General features: G+C 39.3%; 3 protein-coding genes across 8 annotated transcripts in view; all 3 read left to right on the top strand.

Moving 5' to 3' along the window:
- Window positions 1-7,255, top strand: part of dnhd1 (dynein heavy chain domain 1) — a 35,371-nt gene extending 28,116 nt beyond the window's left edge. For all 4 annotated transcript variants that reach the window (XM_008429452.3, XM_081601292.1, XM_017306503.2 and 1 more), the window contains 8 exons: window positions 623-1,615; window positions 3,077-3,245; window positions 4,035-4,109; window positions 4,367-4,592; window positions 4,705-4,796; window positions 4,870-5,019; window positions 5,652-6,268; window positions 6,660-7,255. In XM_008429452.3, the coding sequence (XP_008427674.2) occupies window positions 623-1,615; window positions 3,077-3,245; window positions 4,035-4,109; window positions 4,367-4,592; window positions 4,705-4,796; window positions 4,870-5,019; window positions 5,652-6,268; window positions 6,660-7,076 (2,739 nt within the window). In that variant the 3' untranslated portion in view covers window positions 7,077-7,255. The remainder of the gene's footprint in view (window positions 1-622; window positions 1,616-3,076; window positions 3,246-4,034; window positions 4,110-4,366; window positions 4,593-4,704; window positions 4,797-4,869; window positions 5,020-5,651; window positions 6,269-6,659) is intronic.
- The window catches only part of LOC103476899 (extracellular serine/threonine protein kinase FAM20C), a 47,574-nt gene extending 37,974 nt beyond the window's left edge, over window positions 1-9,600 (top strand). The window contains exons 8-10 of the mRNA XM_081601431.1: window positions 7,452-7,533; window positions 7,629-7,688; window positions 8,513-9,600. Coding sequence (XP_081457557.1) covers window positions 7,452-7,533; window positions 7,629-7,688; window positions 8,513-8,765 — 395 coding nt within the window. The 3' untranslated portion in view covers window positions 8,766-9,600. The remainder of the gene's footprint in view (window positions 1-7,451; window positions 7,534-7,628; window positions 7,689-8,512) is intronic.
- Window positions 8,776-22,891, top strand: baiap2l2b (BAR/IMD domain containing adaptor protein 2 like 2b). Of its 3 annotated transcripts, none has more exons than XM_008429158.3 (15): window positions 8,777-10,301; window positions 10,668-10,732; window positions 10,823-10,898; window positions 11,951-12,037; window positions 13,410-13,471; window positions 13,645-13,716; window positions 14,221-14,310; window positions 14,409-14,540; window positions 16,914-17,018; window positions 17,952-18,054; window positions 18,202-18,409; window positions 20,038-20,103; window positions 20,502-20,799; window positions 20,887-20,930; window positions 22,382-22,891. In XM_008429158.3, the coding sequence occupies exons 2-15, from the start codon at window positions 10,679-10,681 to the stop codon at window positions 22,455-22,457; spliced, it is 1,473 nt and encodes a 490-aa protein (XP_008427380.2). In that variant the 5' UTR covers window positions 8,777-10,301; window positions 10,668-10,678; the 3' UTR covers window positions 22,458-22,891. The 3 variants fall into 3 exon arrangements, with proteins under 3 accessions (XP_008427457.2, XP_008427380.2, XP_008427311.2); XM_008429089.3 differs by having other exon boundaries at window positions 8,777-10,530; XM_008429235.3 differs by having other exon boundaries at window positions 8,776-10,732; window positions 20,505-20,799.
- Window positions 22,892-22,915: the final 24 nt, after the last annotated feature.

Below are 22,915 nucleotides of genomic sequence, written 5' to 3'. Positions count from 1 at the left end.
TATATATATATATATATATATATATATATATATATATATAAAAACAAAACCGAGCAACGCTTAGTCTGACGGGGGGCCTAGTAAAGCATGGCGGGCCGCCAGGCTTATAATACACTGGGGGAATCCCTGGTTTGTGCTCTGAGTGACATCATGATTTTTTTATTTATTTTATATTATATTTAGAATTCCTAATTGTTTTGAGTTTATTTTTTACATATTTAACCAAGATAGTTAACCTATTGGTTTTGTCAGTTTCACTTTGTCATTTATTTCACATTTGCTGTTCTACTCCTAAGTCCATTGACTGAACAAATTAAAGTTGTGACGCGTTTACATGTTTGACCAAGTTTTGAAGGTATTGGTGTGTTTAGGTATGCTGAACTGGTGCATAGTTAGCAAATGTGTAATTCAGTACATCTCTGTTTAAAGTATTTTGTTTTAAACAAATTCAGTACTGATTTTCTGTATCGGCCGATATTAAACCTCAGATATCTGGGTCGAAAGTGAAAACTGTGGATCAGTGCATCCCTAGTATCATTGTGCAAAACAATCATGTTAAATACTGATGACTTGTTATTATGTTACTTTGTATTTGCACTGAATGTTCTAATTCTTCTCCTAGGAAGGACTGATAGACTACATTTTACAGAGTAATTGTGCGCTGTTCAAAGATAAAAATTTTCTGCCTCGTCTGGATGTCTATGAAGAAGAAATGGAGTCTTTGCACGATGAGAAGAATAAGTTAAGAGAAGAGCTGGACTACCAGGAGTCCCTGTTGGCCGACCCTCGTCTGTTAATGAATCTGGGCGCCGCCCTCTACCAGACCGTCCAGTCTGTGTCCCGTCTTTCTCCTGCATATTACTTTTCCCTGCAAAAATTCCGGAAAGTGATGCAAGAGGCTTTCAACGAAAAGATCAGGGCAGTAACATCGTTTCCAACTGGGAAAGTGGGAACGATCATGCTACCAGAGATTATGAACACGATGGCGCACAACCTACTGCACAACTACAGACCACGTCTGTTCAGGAGACACTTTACCGTTTTGAAACTGTTGGTGTCTCTGGAAATACTCCAGCACAACCAGCTATGCACTGAGGTAGAGAAGGTGATCTTCCTCAGGGGTCTCAAAGACATTGCAGACAGAGATGCTGAAGTAAAATCCTTAGACCTACCCAGCTGGATACCTTCAAATGTTCACTCAGAGCTAATCTTGTTGGAGAAGATTCCCTGTTTCAACAAGCTAATCGATTCGCTCCGCATTGCTCCCACGCAGTGGCAGGAATATCTGTGCTTCACTTCTTCTACTATAGTAGGGAACGTTCCGCGTTGCTCTCATTCTCACCTTTCGCTGCTGCAGAGGGCTATCCTGTGGAAAGCCATCAGCACCAACTGCCTAAAGAAACTAGGGGACGCTATGAACGCCTGCTTGCTTTTACTGTCTTCAAAAACGGCAGCAGCTCCAACCTCTGGTGACCCAGATGTTCTATTAGAATATGTGTCAAAATTCAACGTACCCATCATCTTTACAGTGCCAAGCACAGAAGGAGATATGAAGATAAGCATCGATCCTCTTGATTTCATACGTCGGTTGGCCTACAAAGATGGAAAAAAAGAGGTGAGCTGTGTATTTAATTAGTTAACTATTTTATCAATTAATTATTTCAGTTTATTATTTGCATAAATTCAATTCCTTTGGATAAAAAATATTCCCCTTGAACAAAGGCTAGGCAATGAATCAATGACAATTCAAATGGCAATAGATACATGATCGGTATCAGTTGGTATAATTGTCAATAATTTCATCGAACTCCGATCCAGAACCGCACAGTATTCTGGGAGATGTAGGCAAGGAGGATAAATGCTTGGAAAGTGTGGAAAAAAATAGAAAAGGTTGCATCACTAGTTTGGCAGCATTTTAGAGTTTTAAAACAAAAAAACTTATCAATAATTGTCTATATCGACTGATCTAGAGCCCTTACATTATGGTATGTTTTCCAGCCATGTTGTCCTGCCTGATGTTGAACTTTTTCACATTATTTACCCTAAAACAACACTGTTATATGCTTAATTATGAGAGACCAACATAAAGCAGCACATAACTATGAAGTAGAAGCAAAATTCTACATGTACATCTTTTGTTGCAGTTGCATTATCTGATCTATTGGTTTTTGTCACTATCAGCATTTCACAACTAGAGGCTAGTATTTTTTTGTCAATTGTTCTTTGCAAACATGATCACTGAACTAAGAACAGCTGGAGTCAACAACTGACCGGGTCTTCTAAGAACAAGTGGATATGTTTTGATTTAAGATATTCCATTGTAGTTCTGGCTTAAAACTTTAGTGTGTAACTTTAAAAAAAAATACATATTTCTACGTATTTGTTAAAACTGTCACTTTACGGTATGAGACAGATAATCTGAGAAAAAAGTGAGCTCCTCTCCTTTCTCCCAGTGCTAACAACCAGTCGGAAGCAGGAGGCAGGTTTTAGGACTGTTAGTCTTGTACGTGCACAACATCTTTCTGCTATGTTATAGCTTCTTCCTGGTTGCACAGTTTGTCATGAACGCTAAGGCTAGTTAGCACAGCCACTGATGATGGCGGATAACCAGTTTTCCTGGGGCTGTAATTGATCCTCTGTCACTAGCACAATGAGCAGTGCATACACAAAATGATTGACAGTGCTAAAACCCTCCTCCTGGTTCTTATTGGTTATTTGCGACCGGGAGTGGTGCATTTCTTCAGAGGGCAATAGCAGCACTGGGAGGAGGTGGAGGAGCTCGATCATTTCACAGATTACCCGTCTCATATAATACTGTCACAACATGGGGACAGTGTTGACAAACATGTAAAAATGTTACATCCTGCAGCATGTGTCCTGTCTTCCTTCATGAGTTGCTCTGTGTTGGCGTATCATTTCAAATCCCAATATGTTGGATCAAAATGTATGGCTTAACGTGACAAAAATGTGAAAAAAGTTGAAGGGCTGTGTGAATACTTTTGCGAGGCACTGTGAGTGCTTCATTAAAAAGTTCTAATTTCTTTCATTAATTTCTTTCACATCTGTTTTCTCCCAGGTGAGAGTAATTGCGTTTGGGGGACTGTGTGATAAAGAAGAGATCCTTTTAATGTTGGACAAAGCCAGCAGTGAGGGCCACTGGCTGGTCTTCAACAACTGTCACCTGTTGGACAAGTGGGACAGCGAGGTGGTGGTGCGCCTCAGACAGCTGATCCCTTCCCTCAGAGGTAAAGTCGTTCAGCCGTTTCAGCAGTAGTCCATTTTATCCCCCACTGATTACAATAATCGCTCTCCCTTTCTTTCTTTTTTCACTTTTTGTTTTCAGATAGTGACATTTCCATTTCTTATGGCAATGAAATAAATACAGACTTGTAGGAATGACTTCAGTAAAAAAAAAAAGCCTTCATTAATTAGCGCATGACATTCTTTTTCTTCTCTTTTTTGTTTGTAAGAATATAAATGATACAAAAGCCAGAGATATGAACCAAAACTGGTGTCGCATTATGTGGAACTATAGATCAACCGTACAGTAGATTGAGTCCATGAATCTTGGTAATAAAGTGGAAACTAGAATCAAGTGTCGTCCTTAATGTTTTATTATTGTTCATTTCACACAAACCTTCTAAATTATTGATGGCAAAAAACTAAATAAATTTTCTCGGTATGTTTTACGACATTTAGCAAACAGAAATAACTTAGGTAATTTAAACCAATAAATTTGGTCTGATTTAACTTCAGACAGTGAGGAAAACGTGTATGTGTGTTTTTATTCGGTATTTGTAAATATATGCTTTCAACTGTATTGTTTGATACATTTTTTCAATTTATTGAAAAAATGTTTGAAAAATTATTTAATCTTAAAATTGACTGTGAAGGTTATTTCTTCCATTGTGTGAATATCTGCCATCTTAGCCTATTTCCATTTATTTCTGTTCTGTTGTAAATTCAGAACATATTTAATTGATATTGTGGCCAATTCCTCTGTTAATCCATCTGTTTTTCTATCTGACTTCCAGAGGACACTCCCGTGGTTCATCCGTGCTTTCGGTTGTGGTTTGTAAATCGAGAAGATGCATCCAAATTTCTACCAGGTATAGTTCATATATGTTTAATGATGGTCTGTTTATTTATGAATATATTACAGTAGCTGCCATTCAAAGCAATTCTTCTCTATAACCATCCATGGCACTTGGCCACAGATATTTTTTTATTGTATCATCACATTATGCACTCCAACTCCGTAAAAGCTGTTGTTGACTAGCGATCACCATTTCTTACTGTTTTATTTAAAACACAGCTTTGTTGTCACAAGGAGTACAGTTTTATTCACATTTTGTTTTGTTCACAGTCACAGTGAGAGTGGGGGCCCTACCGCTGTGCTTTGACTCCCCCTCGAATCTGAAAGAGGAGCTGAGTGTTTCCTACAGGCAGGTTTTCTCAGTCAGTCAGCATCAGTCGTGGTCACATGACGCAGATGACAACATGAAGGTGCTTCTCCGCTGTGCCATCTTTCACTCAGTTCTAATGCAGAGGCAGACCTATAAATATTTTAGCTTTGGAAGAATGTATCACTGGTAAGTAACATCGTAATGAAAATGGCAAATGTTCTAAATGTGCTTTTTTTTTCTTTCTTTTTTGTAAGCAAATTTCAAATTTATGAAAAATTTTTTAATACCTTTCATAAAGGTGTCAAGATGACCTCATTGCTTTATTAGATGCATATATTTACTTCACCCGTCGGTGCCATGACAAATGGAATGTTTTACGCTACATAGCAGGTAAGGCGTGGAAGAATACAGCTGTCTTTCTAGTTCAGAACCCGCTTTAACCACGTGTTGATTGTATTTGCAGCTGCTGTTGTTCACGGCGGCCACATAATAGACTCTGCAGATTCAGAGCTGGTGGAGAGTATCGCCAAATGTTGCTTCACTATAGAGCCGTCCCTTTCAGGCAACGGACCGTGCATCCTTTCAGAAATGATCAAGGGCTGCTCCCATTATGGTAACTATGCAACCTTATTGAGATGCCGTTAATAGACTTTAAAGATTGAATATTCTTTCGCCGTTGAGCAAAAGTATTTTCAGTCTTTTGAAATTGTGCACATTTTGTCTTGCTACAAAGTTAAGAGTATCGATACTTCATCATGCAATTACTCAAGTAAAAGTAAGCAGTGCAGCATTGTAAAAATAGTCCTAAGATTCTTTCCAAAACTTTACTGAAGGAAATGTAACTAGTTACTACCCAATTCTGTGAACACTAACTGGATTTCTGGCATTTAAGAGCAGCCCTACTCCATGATACTGCCTCTGCCGTGTTTCGCTATGGTAGTGGTGGATTCATTGTAATTGTTTAATGTTAGTTTTCTGCCACACATAATGTGTTGCATTTACTACTTTGTCACATAAAATCTCCCTAAAGACATGAAGGTTTGTGGCTGTAAAGTGACAAAACAATTTCAAGCGTCTGTATTGCTTTTGCAAAGCCCTCTCTGTATAAAGTATTATAAATAAGCACAACTCAAATGTTAGAAGAGTCTTCTTAAATAACTTAGACAAGAAGTAAACATGTCAAAACTATTGTACTTCTGGAAATATGCTCAGCATTAACACAATGTTATTGTCTTCCTTTCTTAGATCTACCAAGCCTGCTTCATGTTTTGGATCGACGTTTTCTGGATTTAGCCATCAGCAACCTGGTGATGCTCGGCTTCAGTGCCGATGTGGCCCCCGAAGTTGACAAAATCAATAGCCACAATCTAAACGTATTCCTTCAGGACTCCCAATCACCGTTGGGGACAGGGAGGAGCCTCAGCCCTACTCAGGATCTGACTGCCAACCTGCCAACAGACATAGCAGAAAAGAGACTCCAAGATCTGAAGAATTACCTCACATGCAAGAAAGACAGCAGAATTAAAGAAGAGGCCACCGCTTTCCGAAATCCCGTCCGTGACTTCCTCCAGGCCGAATGGGATGATCTCATTAATTTGGTGTCCGTGCACCTCTTACAGCTCCAGCAGTCTCACCAGTACACTGCGTTCTCTGCCTCCCTGTTGAAGTTCACCGACTTGTCTCGGTTGGAGGGGAGGGCAAAGCTGCTCAGTGCTTACCTTGGCTACGACGGCGCCTCACATCCACCAGATGCTTATCGACTGGCAGCTTTTAGAAAGCCCAGAGGCTTTCTGCTGGCGTTGATGCGACAGGCTGCTCTGGAAAATTACAAATACGTCAGCGATATAATACTACATTTTCAGGTTGCAGATAAAGGTTTCAGATGTAGTGCAGGATTTTTAAAGTGAGTTTCTTGTCTTTAAAGTATTGACACATGTTCGGGTTGTTAATTCTGAACACTTCAACGTAGGATGATGTCCACACTTTATTCATTACTTATTTAAAAAAACATTTCCTAAGTTTTTAACTGTAAAAGATACAGTTAGGTGTCACAGGTTATATGTCACATTAAAGCTGCAGTGTGTAATTTCTATTAAAAAAAGTGTTTTCCATATTTGTTAAAACTGTCACTAGAAACTCTGACCTCTCAACAGAACCTCACTTCAAAAATTCTGAACTCCTGCTTCAATAAATACAATGGATTTACACCCAGGTGACTCATCGCCGTAACGTTTGTTGTTTTTGCCTCCCCAGGTTCTGCCTGAGGGCACGTTCCCCGTCTTGCTTCGTGCGGACGCCGTGCGTCTGTCTGGCTTGCAGCTGATAGGGGCATCGTGGGACCCAGAGACGGGAGGCCTGCAGGAAGCCGTCTCCCCTCTGCCGTGCGCGATGCCGTTTCTCAGTGTCAAGGCTCAAGTCAGGAGCAGAAGAACTGCAATAGATACCTTGTCTTGTAAAAGTTCATTTTTAACAGATGTAGGCAATCTTCAAGCCATGCCGACTGCCTCGCATTTGCCAGTCTACTACTGTCCCATCTATGTGAGCGAGGAGGGAGAGAGCGGGACCTGGGAACTGAGTGATGTTAACATAATCACTAAAGTTCCTCTTTGTTCCAAGCTCAATCCTGCTTTGTGTAGCTTGAGAAGGGTGAGATTAGTGAGCACACTCTGACTCTTCTGAGCCGCTGTGACTTATGTCCCAGAGTGAGGTCGCCTATCTGCTTTAACGTGATGGGATTCGTCCTTTTAGCTTAATGTGAAGTGTCAAAATCTATGGCTATGTATTTTCCTTCAACTTTGTAACGTTTTAAAAGGAGGGTTTAATAAAAAAATTTTTGGTTAAAACTGGGAGTTTCTTGTTGTTTTGTCAAGTTTTCTTTAATTTCTCAACAGCAAATGATTGAAAGGTGCATGAGTAAATAAGTAGATAATTAAAATAATCACCAATTAGCTGTTTTTTTCTTAAACAGGAGAACATTATATGAAAAACAATGTATATGAATTTTGTAAAATGAGAAAGATGGAACCCATCTTTTTTCTTTTCTAGGTAACCTGGACAGACATCATTATGAAACCTTCGAGAAGTTTGGCAACAATACTTTCCTGCTGCATCTCGACAATGGGAGAGCGTGAGTATTTTACAGGTTTTTAATGCAGTTTTTTTTTTTTTTTGCCAGAAACATTTTTATTCACATTTGCTACTTTTATTTTCTTGTGGATTCAGATTTGGGCGTCACTCAAAAGATGAACCTTCCATTCTAGCCCCACTACGACAGTGCTGCAGGTATAACAAGTATACCAAGTTTGTCCAAATGGGGGTGGGGGTTTATTATGTAAACTCAACTTTTTCCAGCAATCTCCAAGCCGAGCTTCCGCCTCACTCCCCCACTCAGCTCCATCAGACTAGTGGCAGCAGCAATTAGCAAACACCTGGTGGGACTGCACAACTGCTGAGCTCCATAGGAGCTACTTTTCAGTGCAGGGCTCCTAAAAACATTGTAAAAAGCTTTATGGAGGACATCTGTGGTGACGACTTCCAGGAGGCAGAGTGTCGGAAAGAGCAGGAGCTTCTTAAAGAGAAAGAAGCCCAATTTTGGGGCGTTAAATTGCAACGTCAGATTAATTTGATATATATACAGCATTTTCATAACAATTCATGGTAACATAGTTACTTGATTGTGCTACTAAATGGCTCTATGTGCTTGCAAAATACATAATACAGCCCTTTGAATAAAATGTTCTTGTCAAAATCCAATTAAAAATTTGTGGCAAGACTCGGAAAGTGTCGTTTACACATCTCCATCTCACCTACTTGAGCCTAGGCTGTTTATTTTATGGAAGAAGAATAGGCAACAATGTCAGTCTCTAGATGTGTAAAAATGCTAGTTGCAGAGAGAGCATGCCACACTTTTCAGATTTTTTAAATATCTGATCAGTCTTAAAAGCCATGTATTTTCCTGCAACTCTACAATTATGCATCCAATCACATCTAAGCTCATTAAAGTCTTTGTTACACAATAAAATTGAAAGGGCGTAAAAACTGTAGAACATTAACTATCTGGTTAGTATCTCTCCTCTCATTTGTCCCTTTTGTTGTGCCGTCCTCAGAATCCGCCGCTCCACTTGGCTGCGCCTCCGTCTCCTGTCTCTGCCTCAGTACCACATTAGTGACGTCATGAGGGCGTCGCTGTCACAGGACCCGCTTCACAAGGTGGCCCCGCTGCTGTCCGAGCCTCACCTCGCCGCTCTGAGTCGACGTTTGAAAACCGTGCTGGAGACTGTAAGTCGTTGCCAAGAGCAACATAAAGACGACCCGGGGGCCGAAGATGTCATCTACAACGACCTCGCAGATGTGAAATAAGAGAATGAAAAGATTATAAGGACACAACCCATATAATTTCCAAACATAATGTCAGGATTAGATTTTGCAATTCCCACAGTTGCAGTAACATTTATACATAATCCATGGACAGAACACAGTGTTGACCATGAGGTGCTTTAATGATCAGTATTTGCCACACCTTTTGCCATAAAGCCACTATAATACGGTAGAACTGGAAGTAATAGTCTGGTTTGTAGGTTGCAAAATACTGCCACATACTGAAGTCACACAACACCCCTGAGATTTGATCACTCTGTCAGCGGCGCCTCTGTTATTGTTTGGAAACTCTGACAAGTGCAATGTGCAATCTGACAAGTCTGGACCTCCAGCGCCAATGTGCCAACTCATCAAACTTTCATATTGTGGATAGCACTCTGCTGTCTGCTTCTTCTGTCCACCGATTGTTTTTTTATTACTATATTGTGGTTCAGTATTAAAAATATAGCTTTCTCAACAAGTTAATGGGTTTTGTTCTTACGAATCTTTGTCTCGTACATTTTGCGTCACTAAGATGAGATTTATGTTTTAAAATAATGACTATTTAAACTGGGGCTGATATTCCTTCCAGGACTTGTACGTTTTCAGTAAATTTCATTTAGGTTTTATTATGTTAATTTGTGTGCTGTCCTCATAGCATCCTTCAGAAAAAAAAAACAACTAAATATTTTGATGTTTGCCTGCCTGATGTATTTTGTCAGTATTTATTACCATTAGATTTATTTAGGATTATGATATTTTCTTAATGCCTGAAGAAAATCTTCTGATATGTGTTAAGTAATTGAAACACATTAAAAGGGAATGTCAAATTGTTCTTTTTGCTCTCTAGGTTGTGTTATTTACATAAAACACCAAATATATAAACAGGAGAAAATAAAGACATTATGAAAGATGTTATTTTTATAGCACATGGTGAGCATTTTTAAAAGTTCCACTTTGTCTGAAATGATTGCAAGAATGTTACCATTACAACAGTATCCACGGCAACATCACATCTGATGTTTCTTTTTTCACCTAAGTCTGATTTGATTGTCATTTTAATTATTACAAAGGACTGCTATGGTGCAAGATTTGCTGACTAATCATATTTTTAAAATCACTTGTGAGCAACAAATTTGCCCGTCTGGAAGAACTTTTTTTCTGCTTTTTATGAACCCCAAGAAGACGAATTTCAAGGATATCGGTTGATATTGTGAAGAGAAATTAAAGGCGTTGTCATGACGATACTGCTTAATCACTGTCAAAATCTTTAGCACAATTTTGCAATTTAATTTCTGCTTGTATGTCATTGAATGATTATGTTTTTCATAATCATACAGTAGTGAAGACAGAAAACATAAGTTGCTTAAATAAAATTTTCTTAAATTTTACAAACCACTGATCTGTTTTTGGTGAATTCAAGCTAATTTCAGGTTACAATTGAGGACAAATCTTAGCAAGGAACTGTTTGAGTGACTCGTCTTCTGCCTCCTCGTCGTGTCGGCGGCTGGTTCCGCTCCACTGCAGGTCGTCCCTCAGGTGAGTGGATTCATATGTCATAGAGCGCTCTCCTCTCCTCTCAGGTCTCAGTTTAATATTTTATCCAGTCAAATGGGTGCCACCTCCTCCCTTTTCTCTTCTCCACACATGCTCGCTCTCTCTTTCCATGAAAACAGGCGATGACAGGCCAGTTAAGAAGCTCACCGCTGAATGACTAAAGAAGGGACAGAAAAAAGTGCTGCCAGCTTTTAGCCAGCAGAGGAAAGAGGTGGAACTCCAGTGACTTTCTCTGTAGACATCTAGAAAGGGCTTTCAGATACTTTTTTTTTAGATACTTGAATGGGAGTGCAGACTTTTTACAGCTGACAGTATTTTTGGTGTTTTTCTGTTCTTCCATACCTAAAGAATCGGTCACTATGTCGGGAGTCAGCAGTGATCAATTGCACAAATCAACTTTGAGTGTCTATTTGGTAAGTTTATGATTTTATTTTCCCCCTTGTGAAATAACGGCTAAGTATTGTTTTGACTTTCTGGTTCATAACTATATTTCTTTGTTCTAGAACCTGATGGAGCATTTCAACCCTGGTCTTCAGACGCTTGTTGCTCTTGGAAACAGCTATGTTAAAGCTTTTCAAGGTCAACGAGTTGATCAGTGCTGGCATGGAAATAAATATGTGTCTATGTTTTGGTGACGCTTTACTCTAAATTTCCAGTTTTGTGAAAGCAAAACATTTTTTAAAATAATAGTAGAAATTCATGATAAAATACAGAGTTAATCGCATTTTACACAAACTAGTCACATATAAGTTAGAGAACTAAACAGGGAGAAAATTGTGGAACCTGGCTGGCCTTTGTTTCTAATATTATCCAAAAGCAGAAGGCTGCTGATAGTTATTATTTTATTTATTTATTTTTTCATATCAGGGCCCATCCTCTCATGTTTCATTGAAATTAGCTGATCAGAATAAAGATCTGAGCTACAATGAACGTAAAACAGGCTTAATTTGAATTAATTTAGAAATATTAAAGAATAAAATCAAATTATGCGCAAAATTTTAGCATTTTATTTTAAAGATTTCTCCTAATACTTCAAAGAAACTCAAGAAACAATATATGTAGCGCTTAAGTCTATGGATAAGAATGAGTTTGTTTTGGGGTACAAAATGGAAGAAAGTTGGGATCAAATGAAACCAAAAGAGCCTCAGACAAATTCAACAAATGAATTCTCTATAGATTAGATCTAATCTGCATTAAAAAAAAATTTTTTTAAAATGTTAACTTGTGCTTGATGCAGGGTTTTAACCTAATTCTGCACCAGAATTATTCAAACATGCTAGTTTAGATTTAATTTCGTGGCCTTCCTTTAATCTGGATCGTAAGTGAAACACAGGTAACTGGGAGAGCGGCATGCATTGTTAATGGACCTCTCTTCCTCCTCTTGAAACAAGAACAGGCCTTCAGCCGCGGCGGAGTGTTGTAATACAAAACCCTCTGGCACGAGTCTATTCCTAGACCAGGAGCACGGATCAGGTGTCAGCACTTCAGGGTGTATTTTAATAATGAGTAAGAGCAGGGCTGCCAGGTGACCCAATTAAAAAAAGAATGTGTGAAGTTACGGAAGAGCCAATACGTCTCTCTGTAATGTTTCATGTGTGAAATGTTTGCTTCACTGTGTGTTTTTTTTGCAGCCTTGGCCGGTTGCAGTGAGGCCTACTTCAGCGCTCTGGCTAAGATGGGGGACCAGGCACTGCACACGCTTTCCTCTCATTCTCTTGGTGAGACGGTTGTCTGTTTTAATTTGTAATGAATGAATTGATGTATTTTAACGTAATGCATCACATTTATCCCCCTGAAGAAACACTCTGGTAACGACACCGTGCACCTTTACAGTAGTTTTATTAGTGACAGTTGTTTTTTTGCTGCTTTGTTTGTATTGATTGCTTAAAGGTTAGCGCAGCATGACAAATGTTGTTCGGCTTTCTAAGGTCAGTTAGAGGACCACAGTCACCACACACCCTATGGCGTCCTTTGAATTATAGATAAAGACAGTTGTTCAGTTACACTCAGTTTAGTTACTTAAGCACAATCTATAAAAGCAGAGATTCCTTGACTATAAATGCTTTGGGAACTTGGGATTGTGTCGACATCATATATTGAGTCTTTACATACAGACAAAATGAAAACCACAACCTTCAGTTTGTTTTATCTTAACTAACGAACAAAAATTACTCCTGTGTATCCAACATTACAAAGGTGTATTTGTACTCAGCTTCCTTGAATAAATAATTTGTAGAACCACCAAATTTATTTATTTATTTATTTATTTATTTATTTATTTATTTATTTATTTATTTATTTATTTATTTATTTCAATTATAGCTTCAAGTTTTTGAGGTTTGTATTCTTGAACATTTTGCACATGTGGATACTAACGTTTTTGTGCCTTCCTGTTTGCTAGATTTGTCAGGCTCAGTCAGATTGGGTTGGTCAGAGTGTCACCAAAAAGCAGTTTAGAGTAAAGCAAGTGTCCTTCAATCACACAGTCATCATTTCTAATTTGTTGTCCTGCATCTAGTATTATAAAAAAACAAATTACATATACAGATCAGATTTTTTTATTTGTCAAACCTACATGCCCATTCAGTAAATTAGGATATTATTTAGAAGTCCATTTATTGCAGGAACTTTATCACTAAGTGAACCACGTTATATAGATTTTATTGAGATTTAATGACACGAAGGTGAAATCTGTCTATCAACTAGAAGAAAGTGATTTGTTGTTATATTTATAGGTGTCACAGTAAATGTTGCTGACTACAAATCCAGCAACTTTTTAGATTTTTAAGAGAAAAAAAAAGACATTTGATATTGAGTGACAAAATAAGTGCAAAGCATATAAATACATCAATAGGGCACAGTTAGAGTATTGAGATTCCCATGAAGAAACGTTTTTGCTGATAATAATTCACACAAAATGACGTGTCAATGGATGTTCTGTTGGAAATATGAATTCAACATTTATATTTTTTCTAACTTGAATAAAAAAAGTCTTACAAATCTAAGCAGACCTTAAGAAGGGCCATAGCAATAAAATAATCAATCTTTCACACACATATTTAGGATATTTTCTGTTATTCTTTTAAACAGGCGACGTCCTGGTCCAGATATCAGAAACACAGCGAAGGCTCACTGCAGAGATGGAAGGGTTGGTGAGTACATTTCCCATCAAAATAATATAAAAAAAACATCTTGAAAGTGTCTGCAGAATTAGGTAATTCAACACATTTTTGAAAATACTGGAAAATAAATGCCTGAAGGTTTACAAACCTTTGTAAGCATGGCTGACGTAGATTGAGAAGAGCCGCTTTTCTTCCTGCTTTAGTTTCAGTGGTTCCAGATAGAGGTGCTGCAAGCCATGGAGAAGAATGTCAAACTGGACGAGGAGTACATGGAGGTGAATCCGCTAGGCCGTACTGGACGGGACAACATTTTAAAATGAGGAACTGTCATTAGAAATGTTTTTGAAAGAGTTGGTGTTTAAATTTACATTAAATGAATAGTTTGGACAAGACCAAGTTTATCTAGACGGTGTGTAAGGGACCACCAGATTCCTCTGTGTGATAAATGTTATATCTAGCACAAATCCCTGGAGTTGAACTAACCCAAAAAAAGTATCAGAACCACCATCAAACTTTTGTTTATGATCAAGTTACAAAAACACGTTAAAAAATGGCAGAACTAGCTCTCCGCTGTTGGTTTGTCATTCACTGCATTCTGCCAGCCTCTTAATGAGGGAAAGGTTTTTACAGAAATGTTGATTGCATTTGGAAAACTTGCGACATGCTGCCTCACTAGGATTAATGACAGCCAAGAGCAGCTAATCAACACGAGTATGAACATCACTCATTGACCGCCATCAGGCAGATTCAGGAGAGTTTAACTGTTCAACTTGCTGCAGGGCAGCCGCAGAGTCTATGAGATGGAGGTGAGAAACCAGGCCGAAGCTCTGGAAAAACAGCTTAGAAGAGGAACCTTCAGAGACTCTCTGGTACGTCTATGATGCACAGAGACGGTGCCGAAGCGAAACCTCTGTGCCACTTTTTGTGTCAAAATATTTTTCTTCAAGTCTTTTTTTTTTTTTTTTAGGAGAACAGTGAATACATGGTTTACCTGAGGCAGAGCCACCAGGAGATCCTGAAGGAGGAGGAACGAAGGTATCGCTTTCTGGCAGAGAAGCACTGTGGCCTCACTCAGTCCCTGCTGTTTCTCATAAACAAGGTATATATGCTCTTTCAAGTCCCGCTCAGTATGCTGCGGGTTTATTTCAAGTGTGCAGTAAATACATTTCAGGTGTTTTTATTCATAGTTTATTGTTTTCATTTGTTTAGATTTATGTGTCATTTATATTGCTGCAAACATAACCATGCTTCAGAATTTAAGACCTCGACTTTACACCCCACATTTCACGCATATTTGAGACACTGAGGACTTTGAAAAACACAATTTATCTTGTAAAGCACTTTGAACGGCCTTGTTTCTGAAATGTGCTGTACAAATAAGCTTGACCTGATAAAGCAAATCATTTTATTCCAGGTGTGTATTTCCTCACACCCACTATTTAACATTCATGTGGTGAAATCTGATACACACAAGCATTTAGATGTTTAGAGATACTCTTTATCTTGGGCTGCAGTTTCCACTAAATACATGCTGTATTAGTTAGTATGCTACTTTTCAGTGACGTTGTTGTTATAAATGTATATGTTGTTTGTTGCTGTGGTTTCTTGGTTCACTGTTTTCTTTCTCTCTTTCTGCTGGTGTAGATAGAAGCAGAGTCCTAGGGTGCTTTCATGTATTCTCTTTATCCTTCTTCCTCTTCTCTAGTCCTGTCTCCCTCTCTTCCTTTTAACATTTTGCCCCACCTGTGTTCCTTTCTTTTTTCTCCTCTCCCCTTTCTTTTCCATCACTGTATCCTTTGCTTTTGGATTAAACCTGAACCAATTTCTAGTTAAGTTTTATAATGAAAAGCGTCACTTAAATCACCTGCAAGACTAAGACCAGACTAAGACAAGACATTGAGCGTTGACCATTGGCGTTGATCCTCTGGAAAAAGGAGGAGTTCCTTGGGATTGAATGTCAGTTGTTACCGGGTGTGACGGTGGAGGTAGTGATGTGAGTTGTGGTGGTTGTGGCTCTGCTGTAGTGACTTGCTGTGCTGAGGCTGTCAGTGCAGTACAGTGTACTGGACTTGGGGCGATGGTTCATGTCTGCATAGAGTCTAATTTTTGCCTTTGCTATCTGGTCTGATTGTGTGGTCACTATTGTTCCCCCAGGCATGGGACAGGGTCAGTGTCTTTGTGTGTATCTCATATTATCTGCTGGTGATCCCTCTGTAGTCCTGTGTGGAGCAGAGCGATACCCGTGGAGAAATGTGTTCAGCATGGATACTTTGACTGATACACAAACTGCTTTTCCCAGAGTACGCATAAAAGGCTCGGCTGTTGAAGTTGATTGAGGCCATAAAGGCGCTGTGTTTCTGTGTTTGCAGCTCATGTGTGTTAGGAATTTAGAGACCACTGCTGAAAGGAGGTGCGTTGTATGTGTTGAGGACTCTGAGAATCCCAAGCATTGAGAATATCTTGTTCAGGACATGGATATCGGTATTAGCTGAAGCAGATCTGACAACCTTCACTACGGGACAATGGGTTTACTCCTCTATGATCTCTGGTAGACACTGGCCAGTCGGGAGTGGGCCGTAGAAGCCTGCTCTGACCATGTGAGTTTCATCTCTCTACGAATGGGCATGCCTACTGTTTCTCTCACCATTCTTTCCGAGTTAATAAAGGATGAATCCTAGGCCAACTGGGGATTGGTGTGGTTATTTGCCTGGATCAAAATACGACATGATCTTCTCGCTGGTCAAACTGTCCTTCTACGCCTGCAGTTCTCTTGCATGAGCCCCTGTGCCATGGTGTGTCTTTATTAGTCAGGTCATGGAGCGGTGAAAAGTCTTTGATAAAACATGAGCAAAATATCGCCATACCAAGCAGACTTCTCACCTCTGTGGGAATGATCGGGGGGCACTCGCTTCCTTTATGGGGTTTGCAGATATGTGCTCAGCCTGAAAAATGAATCCAAAGAATTCCCGGCTGAACTTGTGTTCGTCAGCTTACAGCCTTTCTCTTTGAGTCTAAGAAGAACTGCTGCTTTGGCATTATGTTCTATTTGGGTTCATCAGGGCCCATGAGGCTTCTGGCACCGTATCTATTTTACCCTTTCTGTGTTCATTCAATGGCATGACAGAAAATGTTTTATTGAGACAGAAACCCAGTTGGTAATGTGTACGTTTTTTAATTTATTGATCCTGATGCCTATTTTGCCAGTCAGGCGTGTTTGAGATAGATTTTGCTGCAGCCTCAGTACTGCTGCTTTCATCCTGCCTTCCTGCAATTTCTTAATCCAGCCAACACATTGATTTTTCTTTTTTTTCTGTTCCAGCCGTGTAATATCATATTAATTGCTTGCTTATCTAATAAAACCCAACTCTCAATGTGCAAATTTCAAATTTACTGATGCTTACTCGCTAATCTTGTTTCACCCTGATTATTTTTGTGATTTAATGAGGCGCTCGATTCCCCCGTCTGCTTTCAGACCGGCGGATCCCTCCAGCAAAAGGCAGATGGATGGAAAGAGAAAGTGAACGAGACCAAGGGGTCCAGATCACGCACTCCAACTCAAGTAGATCAAGAGGCGCAGGTGCTAACACTGTTATTGTTTTTTAATGTCAGTTATTTTTTTATTGACCACAGTTATTACTGCTTTGATAAATATGTCTCCTAAGATAGATAGATAAAACAATTGCTATCTTAATACTTAGCAAAGTTGCTCGTTAGATAATAGGTTAGTAGCATGTTTAGCAGGATTATTAAGCCTATTAACTCATTGAACAATAAATCATGTATCATTATTTGCATTCATTGGACATTTCACTTGTTTAAAAATACATTTTTCACTGTGTACATATGTAACCACGGCAACTTAACCGTAACATTAAGCTAGCAGCAGGAATGGCATTAATGTTTTTTTCTAAGCAGAGCTGCTGACAAACATGTCGGCTGGACGTGATATATCCATCTATTGACGGATGGATGTTTCACATTTATAGAAGTGGAAACATGAAGGACTGGAATTAAAAATTCTTGATAATCAAATAAATGTCACAGCTGCCTTTGATTTTGTTAACAAATGTTTCTTACTGTGAAAGTATTTCAGGGAATTCAGCAGGTACTCTCGCAGATGAAGAGACCATGGTATGGACTAAATTATATCATCACTTTGTAAAATAGTTCAGTATTAAAGTGAACACAATCTCCAAAGGTCACTTCCCCTAACATCATGGATCAAATTCAGCTCATGTAATTTACATAAAAGGCTTTTAACTGAATCTAAAGGCCCTGAAAAGAGAGGGTTGAAAAAAGTAAAGCAGTTTTTCAAAGTTAGCCTAGATTTATTTTTTTTATTTTTTGCTTGGTACATGTTCCCTAACTAAATCCTGCACCCGCACTACATCATTTAACTTCTATGAACTTATCTCTAAAACACAATCTGATTTTTTCCTGATTACCTATAAACCCCCTGCATGGACACAGAGTTCGTCTCATTTATAATCTTTTTGTTTTATGTGCAAAGCTGCGAGGCTCGGTCAGCTCTCTGCTGCAGACAGTGGCCCGGGATGAGGATATGTCCTGGGCCAGGCGGGAGCAGTTGGCACTGGGTAGAGTGCCATCTAGAGGTAACAGAGGGAAATACGAACTGCTACTGTTGCATCTTAATGTGCATTATTAATGGATGACATTTCAACCCAGAAAAGTAGCAAAAATCCTTCAAGGCTTTTTGTTTTCTAACTTTATGATTTCATCCATGTGTTCACTTTCTCCAGCACCGTCTCCCCTTCCCAGTCGCTCTCGCTCCAGTTCAGTGGGGGAGTCTCTGGGTTTGGGAGGAGGAAGGCCCATGAGAGCCCTGGTGTCTCACCCCTCCTCATCCAACCCGAAGCTTTTGCCTTTTAACAGAGGAGAAACTGTCATCGTGCTGGTCCAGGAGCCCCGAAACGGCTGGCTGTACGGACGCGCAGACAGCAGCCTGCGGTGAGCTGAGTCATTATTGATCCGTGTGCCAACAGACGCATCCAGAAGTGACAGACTGATTATAGTTCATCCTCATGTTCATTGAATTAAACTGTTTTGTACAAGGATATAGAGACAAGGTGGCTGTTCACCTTTGGACTCATTCTTGTGTTTGACAGTAAAACAATGTTTCTTCAAACCTCAATGCACAATGTAGAGGCATAATTTCTATTGAATATATCCTGACTTACCATTGTTATGCACACAATTCATTTTCCACAATAGCTTAATTAAATATCTTAACAGGGCCTTGATAGTATTCACATCAGTGATGCGCGGTGAGGTTCATAGCTGGTGAGGTACCGACTTAATTATAATCGGATTTACAAATCTAGACCCCCTACATGTTATTGTTTACTTAAGGAAATTTCGTGCATGCGTACAATCCTGGAGGGCAAAAAGACTATTCTTTAACATGTGATGTTTAGCCGTGGCGCCGCTGCAGAATAATTCCGTTATGTCAAACTTTGACATGTAGATATTATTAATTTCGTGCTGTGCTTAACAGCACAGGGAGAAACCGTTAAAGTACAACTTAAAGCCACGTCTTTCTCGCTCTCTGTATCAGCGCAGCTTCTGTATGGCTAGATCGCTGTTACTGTCTCTTACTCTGCAGTTGTGGAGTCACAATGTCTGGGTTCATGAGCGCCCCCAGCGGTGAGGCACGAGAACTGCCTGCCTCACCTGGAATCTGTTCTCTGCAGTTTCTGATCGCTCCTTAGCACACAAAACACGTTACACACACAGTTGGTGACAATAAAAACACAGTACATTAAATACATAAGCTAAATTATGGAAAATCAGTTCATACATTAAATGTTTTTAACCATTTTATTGGCGACGTACAGACAGGAGGAGCATGCGCTCATAGAATGGCAGCTAGTGCAGTTAGCTAGAGGTTGAGGCTCAGCTCACTGCTGCCTCACCAGCATTTGAATGGGAAAATGGGAAAATTCAGCAATTTTGAAGAAAAATAACATCAGATTTGGTTAAATTAAATGAAAAATAGGTACTTTATAGTACAAACCACAGGGTGAAAATATCTTTAGAAATTATTTTATTATTATATATTATTTTTCCATGATGACAGGTGAGGCTCTGCCTCATCTGCCTCCCCTAACTGCACGTCACTGATTCACATGTATGCATATTAACCCTGTTTAAGAAGCACAAAACTAGTATATAAATATCCCAAAACACGTGGAGCTGTAATTACAGCAGAGCATGATTATGCAAATAAGGGAGCTGAGTGGAAATGTGCCCGACATGCGTCAGATTTAGGACTGTAAAAAAAAAACTGAAAAAAAAGTAAAAAAATTAAAATAAAGGAATAAACTGCATTAAATTTATAACAAATAAAATAAGAAAAAAGTAAAACAAAAACAACAAAAGCTACATAAAATGTATAACAGTAAAAAAAAAAGAATTTGTTTTTAAAAAGTCTGAAAGTCTTGGATTAGAACTTTGAAGATTATAAAAAAAACTTTTGAAAAAAAGAAGAAAAAGTCCAATGGGTTTGAATACTCTTGCAAGGTTCTGTACATTTCGCTCCCCTTTTGCTTGATCTGTTTTGTTTGGTGTCTCATCAGTCAGGGCTGGTTTCCTGCTGCTTATGTGGCTCCAGCTGAAGATTTCTCCAACACGTTATCAACCAGGTGGGAACTCCCGTCTCTCAACAATCCTCATCTTTATGCATTTTTTTTTACTCCACTGTCAAATACTTTCTCATTCTCCTCATCTTTATTCAGTTATATGTGTAAATATGTATAATGTGGGACATGATTAGATAAGACAATTGTGCGTACGATTTAATGAGCTTTGCCTTCGTCCTACTCCTTGATATAAAAAGTTTGTTGTTTTATGTTTGATTATTGTTATTGCATACTTTTTTGTTTTCCTAATAATTTTATATTTACTCTGACATTTTACTTGTTCGAAATAAATAAAAATGTAATTTCCTTCCATTCTCACCTTTCTCATATTCCTTCTCTCCAAGGAAAAAGTTCAACTATATATAATATTTCTTTTTCCACACATGCTTCCTTTACTGCAGCAGCGTTTCTCTCAGGAGCCACAGCATGAACAATCTTCTGGACACCGACGCTCACACCGAACAGCCAGAGGTCAAGGGTTACAACGACATCCCGCCCCCAGCGACACCCAGCCGCAGGGCGTCGATGGACGTCCGGCCGGTTTCCCCGGCGCCTGACAGGCGGACAGAACCGGCGATGGAGACGAAACCTCCACCTCCGCCTCCGCAGCAGAGTTTGAACCTCAGAAGAAGCTCTGTGGACGTTCGATCCGTCTCCCCCGTCCAAGACAGGAAGGGGGACGTGGCAGCTGATGTTCAGGTACTGTGGTTTTAGTTACATTGTCTGTTTTCTACAAATGAACTGTTCTATTCTTACTCTGTTTTTTTGTTTGTTTTTTTTTACTAGACATTGTCTCCACATGGGCAGCCTGATAACCCTTTGTTTCCAAGGTAAATTTATATCTGAAAGCAAAATCTGTACCAGAAAACATTTGGTATTGGGGGTTTTTTCTGGGTTAATTTGTCATGTTGGAAACAAAAGTAGTGAAAATATGAATGTAGTTCAATATTCCCTCCTCTGGTCAGAGTAAAAGCTTTTTTGTGTCCCCAACAAACTTGTGGCAAACTGCAAGTGGAGTTTCTTATTCCAAACAAACTAGTTCCTTTATTTCTCTTCACAGTTGCAGCAGTGACCTGTGATTTTAGTAGTAACTTAACATAATCTGAATATTTACAACCCTCCACTTCATACACGAATATAACTTACCTACTGTCTCTCAACCACTTTGAAAACAAATTTTTCATCCCTTTGACATCATTATCTTTCTCCCTCTTTTGTTTTCTGCTCTCTCTATCTTTTTTTTCTGCCTCCCCGTCTTTCGTTCCGTCGTCAAATGACAACATGATTAAAACATAACGAATGTGAACCGGCGTTATGTGGGGGAGCGATAGTTACAGAGGTGAATGAGCTGATGGTTGCCAACCAGTGCTGTGCCTCTGTTATTGATCACATCATTTACACATACAAACACAGAAAATGAAGAGTAGAAGTAATTATCCATTAATTGCTATTGCGCCCGCTTTAGCTCAGCACCCATGTGTGTCATATACTACAGACTCACTTTTTGTGCCACTGTTTGCAAGGCACTTTACTAGCCGTTTAATTAGCTCTGTACTTAGGCAAAATCGTTGTTTACAGCACTTAGAATTAGAGTTACTAGATGTACAAAGTTCATTTGCTGAGTACTATTGACACTAATAGTATGTTCTGTAAAACACTTTGATTTTGTGGTATTTCCAGCTACTGTAAGCCCAAATTAGTAATCATCACTAAAGCAGCACACAGCGAGTGATTGCACTGGGATGTCTTGTTTGTAAAAAAAAATCCAAAACCAAAACAATCTAACTCTGTTTCCATAAATTCTTGTGTCCAAACTAAACCATTACGAACTTAAGGTTTAAAAACTAGAGGTTACAAGTAATTAACTCAACCATCAGTAGTTGTTACTCATGTTGATCAGTGTTCAGTTCTCATGTTTTAACAGAATTACTAATTAAAGCAAATACTCGTTTTGAGTAGTATACAGTTGGTCTCCACCTTTCGCAAAACAACGAAAATATTGGCATCGATAGCTCAAGTCATTATGCAAAAGAAAGTTTGTGTTTACAGTGCGTTCTCAGCCCTAATCCTGACGGATCATTTCAGACTTTGGGTTGCAGCAGGTCGAATGGCGCGGCCTCCTGAATCAGAGTCCGCCTGCTACCTCGTGTTCGGATCGTCGTGGTGTAGATTTCCTTACCTGGATCGTGTGGACGTGTTTGAATACCTCGCCGAGCGCCAGCAGGAGCCAGCTGAGCGCGTGCGGTGTTGTGTAACATTTTCCATCACGCTCTCGTTTCAGGGGCACAAACCCGTTCGCCACCGTGAAGCTTCGTCCAACGACGACCAACGACAGATCCGCTCCTCGGATCCACTGACCGGCTGTCACTAGCGCGAGCGGAGGTCTGTTTCTCAAACTCTGACGTCGGGTCATGAAGGCAGCGATGTGAAAGCCCTGAACTCTGATGGACAGAGAAATGCTTTGCACGGTGTGGAAAATGCAAAGCGATGCCGCGTTATCTGAATTATTTAAACCACAATCCAGAGAAGCTGCTCTGGCAGGTCTCTGTGTAGTAATTAAGAGTTTATGTTGTTTTGTTTTTGTCTCCTGTAGTACAGATGTAAGGGGAACATTTAGACTTACTGTTGTCTAAAAGTACAGTTTTTTTCTCATTAAATGGGAGAATATTGCTTGCTGTTTTTTTATTCCTTCTGCCTCACAGTCAGTCAACATACTGCATCTAAAATTTGTATTAGTTTGTTAAATCACGTACAACCAAAACAAAATAAACTGAATTCCCCGTCTTCAAAAGTTTTTAGCTGCTTGCCTTTTTTT

Source organism: Poecilia reticulata, chromosome 1 (genome assembly GCF_904066995.2).
Source record: "Poecilia reticulata chromosome 1, P_reticulata-male-v2, whole genome shotgun sequence".
Taxonomy (NCBI): Eukaryota; Metazoa; Chordata; class Actinopteri; order Cyprinodontiformes; family Poeciliidae; genus Poecilia; species Poecilia reticulata.
Note: the sequence above shows the minus strand (reverse complement) of the source record. Positions and strands in the feature narration are given on the sequence as shown.

What these genes read in the sequence shown, in the direction of transcription:
- baiap2l2b (XM_008429158.3), top strand. Translation starts at nt 10,679, where the DNA reads ATGTCGGGAGTCAGCAGTGATCAATTGCACAAATCAACTTTGAGTGTC. An exon ending in TGGACGAGGAGTACATGGAG is followed by an intron (nt 13,717 to 14,220) that starts GTGAATCCGCTA and finishes AACTTGCTGCAG; the next exon opens with GGCAGCCGCAGAGTCTATGA. An exon ending in TCCAACACGTTATCAACCAG is followed by an intron (nt 20,104 to 20,501) that starts GTGGGAACTCCC and finishes CCTTTACTGCAG; the next exon opens with CAGCGTTTCTCTCAGGAGCC.